We start from the raw sequence: 12,333 nt of genomic DNA, 5'->3' as shown, positions 1-12,333 counted from the left end.
TAAATGATAACTCTTTCATCCTTTGTTTGCAAATTAAACAATTATGCTGGAATATCCCAACAAATTTTTTTAATTCAGTAATATTAAGTTAAATACAAACTACAATTTGTTTTTTTTGTTTTTTTTGTTTTTTACAAACTACAATTTGTGAAGCAGCACTGATATTGTCTTATTCTTTGGATCACTGTGAAAATCAATTTTGATGAAGTTCCCTGAACATCAGATACAACATCTTAAATTATAAACTCAATTCACTTTATTATCTTACACAAACCATTAATGCCTCTGAGGCAGAAAATGACACATCTCCTAGGAAGTTTGGATGGTTGAATTAGTTCAAGTCAACAAAAGGCTTTGTGATGTTAAACATCCTGGAACAAATGTTCAGTTTCTGCCCAAATCATTTTATGTACAGATGCTAAACTGATAACAATAAATCTTGTACAATTTTGATTTTCAAAGCCAAGTGTATCACTTTCATTCAAAAGGATTTAAGAAATATATGTCATTTTGATACTGATGTTTTCCCAATTTTGGAAGTTATAAAATGTTTTTACTCCACTAACATGAAAGAATTATAGGTAGAGGGGAGGGAACAAGGTAAACAAATTACACCATCTTCCTCACTCTTCAGAATTGAATTTAGTTTGATATTTATTCCAATTTCTATAAAGAAGGATTGCCTTGGTAGACATTTGTCCTTGCACTAACCTTGAAGAGACCCTCCAGATCCAGGATCTATTCGATAGCTTAAAGGGCTGAACTACATGGTCTCAAAATGGCTCTCTCAGCTCCAGGACTCTGTCATTCTGGGAAGTCATTTATGAATGATCATGTTTTGGGGAGTTAACTCACCATAGCCAAACTCACAAGAAACTGATGCCTAAACAGAAAAGCCAGCATATGAATATACTGAAGGCCATAGGGGCAGGCAGTGTGGGTCATTGACATTGGGTTTTCTGTCCTGGCTGATAGGTCTATAATGGAGACATTACATTTACAGATTTACAGATATGAACAGATAGTGTTATATTCTGAAGCTTTTTTCTATCAAGCAAGAGTGAATTGTCCTTTTCTAATCTAGAGATTTTGTCCTATCGCTTTTCCTTTGTCATAAATCTGTCCACGTCTTTCTTTCACTACTGCTTCAGTTCTAACCCTCATCATTTTGGGATAGGGAAGGAATGGATCGTTTTCTTACCATGTTCTCAAATTGTGGAGTTGTGCTTTACTTTGGCTCATCAGGAAGCTATATATTGACTGCAGCACATACTTTATTTTAAGAAGGTAAACATGTTAAATAGGGTTTTCTGAGAAAAACATGTTATATGTGACTTTTAGCCACTAACTAGTATCATTTTTCCTCAAGTGGTTTCTTCAAATTATAGTTTGCTAAATTAGATGAGATTTTGACTACCATCTTACATGTTCCCCTCTTTATCCCTCTGGTATTTCACTACCCATTTTCAATCTCCAGTGAAGAACCGTGCTTATTTCACTAAGAAAATAAAAGTATCCAGGGACACCTAGTTGAGCATCTGCCTTTGGCTTAGGGCATGATCCTTGGGTCCTGAGATTAAGTCCCACATCAGGTTCCTTTCAGGGAGCCTGCTTCTCCATCTGCCTATGTCTCTGCTTCTCTCTGTGTGTCTCTCATAAATAAATAAAAAATAAAATCTTTAAAAAAAGAAGAAAAGTAAAAAGAAGAAAAGTATCCAAAGAGAACTTGATCCCACTGCAGCACTAACAGCCTACCTCCACCTGCTCCCATACTCTCTGCCTTCCCTCCCGTTAGCTTGGATGAACTATTCTGGTCCCCTTCCCATCCTCTCCCACCTGCTGAAGGACATTGTGTTGATTTTTATGTCTCCTGCATCAGCACATTTTCCTTCTCTACCAACTCTTTTGCATCAGCTTAGAAACATGCTGTAATGTTTCCCATTGTTAAAGCCAAAAGCATAAAAACCTCTCTCTGGTCTCCAGATTTCCCTCCACTTGGCCCATATCTCTGCTGCCCTTTGAGGGTTGTCTGCACCTCCATCCCTCCTGGTTTCTTCTGATCCTACTCCATTCTACTATGTGTCCCCAGTTGTCCCATACGAATGCCCTGCCAGGGCCATCAGGGGTGCCCATCCCCCAATCCAGCATCATGACCAGGGTGCCCCACCTGATGGCCACTCCTAACATGACTGACCATTCCCTCCTGATGCCTTTTGTCACTTAACCTCCAACATACTTTTTTGTTATTTTCTTCTTACCTTTCTTTCTCTGTCTTTTTTGCTGACCCTCCCCTGCCTTTCTGACCTCTCTCCTGAACCCCAGACTCATATATGTACCTTTCTATCCAGCATCTCCGCTTGGGTACCTAACAGATGTTGGGCTTAATACGTCCAAAATGGAGCTCCTGATTCTGAATGCCTACAGATCTGTTACTGCCCTGTCCTCCCATTCTCAGGGGATGGCAGTGCCATCTGGGAATCACTCAAGCCAAAACCTTTTATTTATCCTTGACTTTTCACCCTCCCTTTCTGTCACATTCAGCCCAACTGCAAATCTGTTGGCTCTGACCTTCAAAATGTATCTATAATCTACCTACTTACTATCACCTCATTCCTACCACTGTAGTCCAAACCTTCCTTATCACTCCTTGTCTGGGTTCCTACCAGAACATCCTAACTGGCCTCCATGCTTCTCTGCTACCCCTGCAGTCTTTTCTCCATTACACTACTGGTGTGATCCTTTCCACATAGATCATGTCAAAACCCCTGGTGTCTTTCCATCTCACTTAGGGGTGATCTAGTGGAGTTGGCAACAGGTTACCACATTCTTCATTAACTGACCACAACCCCTGTGCCGGTCTCCTCCTTGTCCCACTCCTGCACCAAGCTTTCCCCTACCCCTCACTCCCCGCCTGCCCACCAGGGCCTTGCTCTTGCTATTTTCTCTGCTTTGGAATGTTCTTCCCCCAGATATCCTCATGCCTCGCTCCCTCATTTCTTTCAGCCCATCCCTGATCATCCTGCCTAAACTAGCTCTTCCTACTGCCCACTGCCAACACTCCTAAGCCTGCTTTGTTTTTCATCCCCAGCACTTATGGCCGCCAGACACATGATACTTTGATTTGTATATTGTCTTTCTCTTCATATTAAAGCAGAATGAGAAAAGGCTTTATCTGTTTTGTTTACTTTGCCTGCTGCATAGCTCCCAGATAATAGGTGTTGAAAGAATGAGTGAACACACAAACTATTGAGAGCAGGAAGGACGAGCTGGAGCCCTGTCTATGTAATGTCAATGTGTAACACGATACAGGTCTCCATCAACCCGGCATATATTAACTGCTCTCGCTTTTATGATATTTTTTCATCATCTCCAGCTGGTAGCCAAATTGTCTTTGTGTTATTTAGATAGCACGTTGTATTGCTTTTCTTTGTTTGCTTTTTAATCTCTTGATAAAGACAAGATTTTCATCTGTCTCAAATTGCTTTTCATGCATGTCCAGAAATTAACTTTACGTGCATATTTTGGGTGATTACAAATAGAGCATGTCATGGGACATTTATCCATTGTGGGGACTTCCTCCAGTGTGAAGATGATCTGGCTGAGAAAAGAAGGAGCAATGAGGTGCTGCGCGGGGCCATTGAAACCTACCAGGAGGTGGCCAGCCTGCCCAATGTCCCCACAGACTTGCTGAAGCTGACATTGAAACGGCGCTCAGACAGACAGCAATTTCTGGGTAAGATGGAAAAAGAGTTAGTTCAGCAGCAAATGCCATGCTGTGTACTCTTAGAAGAGCTTAGTTACCTGGGGGATCAGGGGGGGACCTGAGTTTCATAATTAATTTCAGGTAGTTTTCCAGGATGGGTCCTAGACAGAAATGGCGGTCTAACCTTAATACTTACAAAGATGCAGATGGCATTTTACCACCTTTTCACACTACCCACCCCCTTAATTTGAAAACTGAAGCAGATGGGATGCTAGGAGGTTGGATAATTTGCCTAAGGAATCACAGCTAATAAATTAGTAGGTCTGGAGTCAAAAACTGACTATTCAGTTACCTGAATAGTTACTGATGCCAATAGGAGAGGCTCATATCAGTGATACTGAAGACCAAGCGACACCTGTTACCAGTTTCCTGAAGGATGGGGTTAAGGGTAGTTGTGTCACTTTAGTAAATGACCAAAGTCCAATAGGAGCACAGCCCACTCCAGGGGTGATTAGAAACTAGAAGAAACGATCCATTAGACTTCTATTCAAAAGGGTGAGTCAAGATGAAGGAAAACATACAGCACTCATACAGGATGGAAAAGACGAGAATGGCACTCAGTGGAGGCACTCACCTTGGGCACAAAATTAGTGTTACTGACTTTTCCTCTTGCCTCAGGCTCCAATATGGCTCAGTTAAGCACTGTTTACTTATTTTGTCCTTTAAATTTTGATATTTTGTTCATTGTGGATATTTTATATTAATTTTGATTTTTAGGAAGACTGCATAAAAGTATTGATGACTGAATTTTGGGCAGCCTCTTAAACTTTGCATTGAGTGCCTTCCCTTGACTCACCTTATTTATTTCTGGCACTGGGGGAAAGGCTGCCTCCAAATACCTCCTCCTGCAGCCATCCTTCAATACTCAAATATAGTCTTTCCCTCCAAGTGAAAATGAGGAAAAGAAGGAGGGAAGAGGCTCTGTGAGGAGGGAATGGTGGAGAGGAGGTTTTATTGAAGGTGATAAGGTGGTGAGATAGAATAGGGCTGCATGAGACCAGTAAAAGGGACAGGGATGACGGTCAGAAGGGCTATGCACCTGGGCCTTTGCAGTAGCTATCAGGGGAAGTATAGGAGCAGAGGAAAAACATGAACCTAAGTTGGACAGGGAGTGAGGAAGGGAATGTACAGAGAAGTAGAGTCAGATTTGTGAGTAAGCAAATGAATCACCAAGCAAACCAATCCAAGATCAGCTTGTAACCAGGAGAAGGCCATAGGATAAGCTGGTGATGTTTTACGCCAAATAGTTTATCTGTTAGCAAGACATAACTGCATTAGCTTATTGATAGTCCTACAATACTCGTGGCTAATACTTAATTAGTGGGCAACTGAGCCCTTTAGAGAATTACTTTTGTCATGTATATCGGTCTTATTGTGTACATTTTCCCATATTCAATTTATTTCCAACTGGGGTGAGGAATAATGACAGTTGACCCCATAAATTTAAATTTCCTTCACACAGCCTTAAAAATCAACTGGAGCTGGAGTTTTCAGGATTCCTGTAGTGCATAGTATCCTATCATCCACCAGAGGGTCCCATAATACCAGATGATGTCTTCTTGCTCTACGACTAGGTCATTCATTACCTGGAGATGAGGACACTTTAATTGGAACCAGCATCAACAGTATACCTCAATGCCTTTTCAAGTTTCACACTGGATGTTAGACCCAAGATCTGTTAGATTTTTTATTTGTTCTCTATTCACAATCTTGAATTTAATCGTAATAAACCAAAGATAACCCAGGGAAACAATTTTTTTATAGGGAATTGATAAAACTTTTTAAAGAGGGAATTTGACATAAAAAGATAAATGTTGGTGAATTTAGAAAGTGAGAATGTCTTTAATATGTTTATAACCAGTATTATATTCGGGATCTACTCACAGGAGTTATTGGCAATCATTGCAGCTGCATAATAAAATCCTAAGAGGCCATCAGTGTGTAGGGTCAGATTTCAGCTGCTCTTCGGGCTCTATCAAATAGTCTCTCATGCTTTGTAGACTCAGTACAAAGATGTACATGATCTGTTTTGATTTCTGTTGAGTTGGGTTGTTTTTTTTTTCCTCCTCTTACCAAATCAGGTCACATGAGAGGCTCTCTGATTACCCTACAGAAATTAGTTCAACTGTTTCCTGATGATATGTCTCTAAAGAATGACCTTGGAGTGGGGTACCTCTTGATAGGTGATAATAACAATGCCCAGAAGGTCTACGAAGAGGTGAGCAGACAGCAGTCTTCTATTGACCGCATCCAGTTGTTTTGAGCATGAAGTTTTAACGCCACCGGTAAATTGAATTTATTACGCCCAACCTCTCGCCGTCTTTACTTTAAATTAAGTTAAAGAGAATGTAAGTATTAGTAAAGTTGATATATTCTAAACTTTGTCTTCATCCTTGTTTTCCCATGATCAGGAAATTTAAAATTTTAGTTAGCACTTGGTACATCAAAACTTTCAACTTATAATTGTGATAGCTTTTTAAAATAAATTTTAAAGATTTTATTTGAGAGAGATAGTCCATGCATGTGGGGTGGGGCAAAGGGGGAGGATGAGGGACAAGCAGACTCCCTGCTAAGTGTAGGGCCCGATGTGGGGCTCAGTCTCACACCCTGAGACCATGACCTGAACCCCACACTCTGAGATCATGACCTGAACCAAAGTCAAGTCCACGCTTCAATGACTGAGCCACCCAGGCACCCCTATAATAGTGATAGTTTTAAAACTTCATATTTATCAGTCCACAAACACCCTTTCTAAGAGCATGCTTCATGTTAGGAAGTAGAACTCAGTTTTTCCATAAATGTAAAAATAAACAACCTTTCCTCTTTTTTTACCCAACATCCAATCTAGAAAGAGATTACAAAGCAGGAGCCTTTCAGGCTTGTGGAGTAAATCACTCACCTCTCAGAGGGCAGGGATGCCTTTGAAAGGATTTCTCCCTTCTAATGGTTATTTTAATAGATAACCTCCAAGTCACAAGTGACTATAAATCTAGGAAACTATGACTCTTTTGAGCAATGAGGAAATTCATTTGCAATAAAATACACAGAATACCAAATAAACTTTGCAGCTGGAGAAAGTTAATGCCTCTATGAAAGAAAGGTGAACACATTTACTTGTTACTCTCTAGTTTAGGCATTTTGGTCAATGGCTTTCAAGCTGGCATATTTTACATCAAAATGCTACTACTCCGTGATTGCCAATATGATTTCTTCTTGTTTAAAAATGCTGTCAAGTTCAATGAATTCATGTTCATTCTAGGGACTGGGGCCACTCACAGAGAGGGTGGAGGCTTCATTGAAAATCATCAAATTTCAGGACAATTTTCTCTTCATCCTTGTCATAATTTTTATATTTTCTGAGAGAATAGAAATAAGACTTCTGCTTATTAAGAAATAAGACTCTGCTAATTATATTTAGCATGATTAATATCTACATAAGGTCGATTGATCCTGGAGTGTTGAAATGTGAGCTGTTCACTGAAGTACCTGTCCCAGGTCATGGCCATGTGGGGCCTTGTAGTTGCTAATGGCCACAGCCTACCACTTGGTGCCCTGTCTTACAAAGTTGGTTTAAGGGAAATACTATGTATCTCACAATTCAGGATTATATGATGTAAGAATATACCTACTGTATCAGATATACCCGTTATTCCGTCACTTTCAGAAGCCTCAAAGATGAAATTGTGCACTTCTCTCCTTCTCTCCTGCTCTCCTTCCTTCCTTCCCTCCAAAAAACATGATCAAGTGTTGAGTGGAATCCGAGCACTTTTAAGGTGAAGGCAGGATCTGAAAGCATTCTCGATTCTCCCACCCACTGTGGATTTGTCCTTCCTCAATTTCTCGGAAACTTCCTTGAATATATTCATTGTTTTTACCTGATACTAGGTCTCATATGTGTAACATTTCAATTCATCTTGACAAATAAGATGTATTTGTTGTCGTTTATCTATTTGAAATCATAGTCTCATCTGAATAAGCATAACAAGATGCAGAAAGTCTAAAATAGAGCCATGTTGTACAGTTGAGTGGGCTTCTTTTTAAAGAAGCATTAATAGACTGAAAATATGTGTGAGGTTTGCCTTTTATTCCCTTCTCCCACTTCTAAGTTAATAAACTATATCTGAGGCATTCTCTGTCCTTAACCAATTTATCCTGATATGTTTATGTCTCAAAGATCATTTTCAGAAAAGAATTGATACTGTAATTTTATACTTTCCTTCATGTTGATTTTTATCTTTGATAATTTATCAAAATCATTGGGGTCCCCTAGATGGCCCAGTTGGTTAAGCCTCTTAAATTTGATTTCAGCTCAGGTCATGATCTCAGAGTCCTGCAATTGAGCCCCGTGTCCAGCTTCTTGCTCTTGGAGAGGCTGCTGGAGATTCTCTCTCTCTCTCTCTCTCTCTCTCTCTCTTCTTCTCCCTCTCCTCCACCCTCTCTCCTCCCTCTCTCCTCCTCCTCACTCTCTCTCTAAAATAAATAAATCTTTTTATAAAAAATAAATAAAAATTGTTGGTTCCCTTTCTGGGTTTTTGGTTTGTCTTGCTCCTTTTAAGTTTCAATAAGACTGCTTTAAAATGTTTGATGTAGATTGCTGACCACCATAGTTTTGGAGGTGCTCCTGCATCCCCCTCTGTGTTAGAGTCCTGTGAGTTACCCAGGCCACTCATGGTCTAGAGTCCAGCAGTCTCCTGATTTTTCCCTCCACTCACTCCTCACATATATCCATTCACTTAGTCCACACATGTTTATTGAAACCCATACACACTAGCTTGGGAAATGTCCTCATGGAGTTTCAGCCTGATAACAAATCACCAATATCTGTTCATTTTACCTTCTGAGTATCTTTCATATCCCCTCCCTTTTTAACTCCAACACTCATCATCTCTTGACTACACTAGAGTAGATTTATCTGTCCAGGCTTGCTGTTCCATAGCCTTCATCAACATAAAACACAGATCTGACCGTCCCACACTAGGCTTCGACTCCTCACTGCTTCCCTCTGCCCACAGTAGTGGTTTTCATACCTGTTTGCTTGTGTACCCTTCCAGTAAAACATGCTCCAGCAAATACCTGCAATATGTATGCTCAAGTATTTTTGTATTATGTTTATGTAATAATATAGGATATACATTATATAATAATGTATGATTTACATTATAAAAGGTACATGCCCCCAAATAAGTTTTAAGATGAAATGAAGTGTTTAAAATACTTTTAAATTCCATTTAATGGCAAAAAATAAAGAACCGTAGTCAGTAAAAATCTTTTTTATTTATTGATGTAAACTTTTAATTCTCTTTTCTGACTACAAAATTTAAGAGGTGCTTAATGCAGATAACAAGAGAAACAGATTAGGACAAAAGGCAGAAATCATTTGCAGCCTCATTCTCACATACAGACTACCATGATAAACATGCGGTATGTGTCCTATCTCTTCCATACAAAGAACATACACTTGTCGTTTTCAATTAAATTGGTATATATTTGTCCTATTATCACAGAACTTTTATAAGTGAATAAATATTCTTTTGGAACATAATTTTTAGCAGCTGCCAAGCACTGTATCTTAGGGATGTATCTTCACTAATTAAACCACTATTGTTGGATAAGTTATTTCTCATTTTTTTGTTGTAATAAACAATGCTGTGGTGGACATATTTGTACATATGTCTTTGAACATTGTTTTATTAAAGTATAGTTAACACACAATGTTACATTAGTTTCAGTTGTACAACATAGTGATTCAACAACATGATACATTATGCTGCACTCACCCCAAGTGTAGCTATCATCTGTCACCATACATTACAATATCATTGACTATATTCCCTGGGCTGTACCTTTCATCCAGGTGACTTACTCTTTCCATACTGGGAACCTGCACTTCCCACTCCCCTTTGTTCATTTTGCCCATCCCCACAGCCCTGTCCTCTGTAGCAACCACCAGTCTGTTCTGCTTATTTATGGGTCCATTTCTGCTTTTTTGTTTGTTCTGTTTTTCAGATTTAACACATTAGTAAAATCATATAGTATTTGCCTTTCTCTGTCTAATTACACTTAGCATAATACCATCTAGGTCCATCCATGTTGCCCAGATGGCAAGATCTCATCCTTTCTCATTCTTGTTTATGGCCGAGTAATGTTCCATTGTGTATATATACCACAGCTTTATGCTTTCCTCTGTCAAAGGACATTTGGGCTGCCTCCATAGTTTGGCTATTGTAAATAAGGCTGCAGTAAACATAGGGGTGCCTATATCTTTTTGAATTAGTGTTTTCATTTTCTTTGGGTTAAATATCCAGTAGTACCCAGTAGTGAAATTAACTGGATAGTGTGGCAAATTGATATTTGGTAATATTAATATGCAATACTATTTGTGATTATATGATTTTTGGTTATTTGCTGGCACTGTGTCATGCAAAGAAATGTCATCCATACCAGTTTTTTGCCGTTGTCTCTGCTATGTATATAAAGAGATAGAATCTATATAGTATTATTAATATCAACCTCAATTTGATTTCCTTAGAAATTTTATAAAGCTACTTGTCATGTCATGAGGCTTTTTGATTACCACTAGATAATACAAGGCACACATTCATTATGCATCTACGTGTAACCTGCAATAAGCACAGGACCTTTTGAGGTTTGCCTCCTGCCCACTTTTTCCGATCTCATTCACTTTTGCTGTTCCTGACCCATTATTCTTCTTTACTCACTTTTTCCTGTGCCTTGAATGCCTCCTCCCTCACTGTCCCCCACCTTTCCTTTCCCCAGTGAACTCCTTTTCATCCCTAAACACCTTTCAGACCTTGCTTTGGCCACACCAACCCTAGAGTGAGCTAGGTTCTCCTCCCCTTGCATGCTGTGTGCCAATCACCATGCTTTCACTTATTATGTTGTATTACCACTGTCTGCTTGTGAATCTGTCTTTCTCCCTTAACTGAGACCTCCCTTGAGAAAAGAGAGTGTATCTCATTTATGTTTATATGTCCAGAGCCTAGAAGAGCTCTGGGTATTCTAAAACATCTGGCAAATGAATACATTTGTTAATTATGTAGCTGCCATCATTACAGTAGTCCACTTATAGTTATAGTAGCAGAAGCATGATTGGCCTCAATTCAATTCATTTCAGTTCCAGAAGTATTTATTGTGCTCTTACTCAGCACCTCACTTAGTAACAGGTGCTTGGAAGGTGAAGAAGAAGCAGAGGCTGTGCTTTCAGAAATCTGGTTAGGAAGAAAGCCCAGCATGCACTCATCCATTCAGTTACTATAGCTTTCCTGATGACCTGCCGTGTGCTGGGCACAATTCTAAGCACTGGGGATCAGCAGTGAGTACAATAGACAAAAACCCCTGCACAGCTTACATCTTAGTAGGAAACATAAAAGGATAATAAGTCAAATGGTGATGAGCATTGTGAAGAAAAGGAATCAAGACAAGTTAAAACAGTGACTAGTGCACAGGGCGGTTATTCTGTTTTATATGGAGTGGTTGGAGATTGGCTTCACCAAGATGGTGACCTCTGAGAAAAGACTTCATGAAGGTGGAGGCGTGAGCCATTTGGATATCTGGGAGAAAAGTGTTTGAAGCAAAGGAGTACTGCATATGCAAAGGTCCTGAGCAGGGGTCTTTTGACTTGTTGTATAGCAGTAAAGAGTCCAGGGTGCCCCATGGTGGCTAGTGGGTGGGGCTTAGGAGAGGAGGCCAGAGAGGTAGAGAGGCCCAGCTCAAAGGAGGCCCAGAGGGCTGTCCCTGGAACTTCGTCTTTTACTCTAGTTGAAATGGAGCCCATTTGGATTCTGAACAGAGTAGGGATGAAGTCTGGTGTAGGATTTAGTGAGATCATTCAGGATCCCTATAGAAAATGGGCTACAAGAGAGCAGGGCTGGGTGTACAGAAGGTCCACAGTTAGGAGGCTTGTGTGAGAACATAGGAGAAAGGTAACAAAATGTGACCCAGGGTGGTGTGGTGAAGGAAGTCACAGGGACATGATTCTGAATATATTTGGAAGGTAATGTTGACCGGATTTGTGAATGGATGAGGTGCAGGACCACATACAAACTAGAAAATTCTAAAGTAACAGCAGTGTGCTCTTCAAGGGGAGGGTGTGGGTCCTATGTAAGGAACCCATGGTAGCCTGACTCTCCTCTCCCACTCAAGCTGAAGGATGAAGAAGAGGCCACAGAATATCCATCTTTATATTCACTCAACTCAAACCTTCATCTTTCACTTTTGTTCCATGAATTATTTTGTCTGTGCAGCTTCACAAGTTGAATGTTGTTGTTTTGATTTCTCACTGCTAATATTTAATTTAAAGGCATTCTGCATAATTTATCTTTAATCATAATAAATGCATGTGATAATAAACAGTGATTTGACTTATATTAAATATTTACTTGGGTTTTATCACAGAATATTGGATTTGCTCATCACTTTATCCTCGGTCCTTAAGACGGTCTAGGCATTCAAGAAATTTATGTTAAATGAATGGATCATGATATATTACAAATGCAAGTCGACATTTTCTCTTATTTAAGGCAATGTGTAAAGCATACATGTAAAGAAAT

The 12,333-nt window shown here is 39.6% G+C and overlaps 1 protein-coding gene across 13 annotated transcripts in view; it reads left to right on the top strand.

The window, feature by feature from the left end:
• Positions 1-12,333, top strand: part of ASPH (aspartate beta-hydroxylase) — a 213,038-nt gene that overhangs the window by 149,134 nt on the left and 51,571 nt on the right. For all 13 annotated transcript variants that reach the window (XM_035708219.2, XM_049103940.1, XM_035708218.2 and 10 more), the window contains 2 exons: positions 3,583-3,733; positions 5,845-5,981. In XM_035708219.2, coding sequence (XP_035564112.2) covers positions 3,583-3,733; positions 5,845-5,981 — 288 coding nt within the window. The remainder of the gene's footprint in view (positions 1-3,582; positions 3,734-5,844; positions 5,982-12,333) is intronic.

The sequence above is a fragment of the Canis lupus genome, chromosome 29 (genome assembly GCF_003254725.2).
Source record: "Canis lupus dingo isolate Sandy chromosome 29, ASM325472v2, whole genome shotgun sequence".
Lineage (NCBI taxonomy): Eukaryota > Metazoa > Chordata > Mammalia > Carnivora > Canidae > Canis > Canis lupus.
This window is presented reverse-complemented; position numbering and strand designations above follow the sequence as displayed.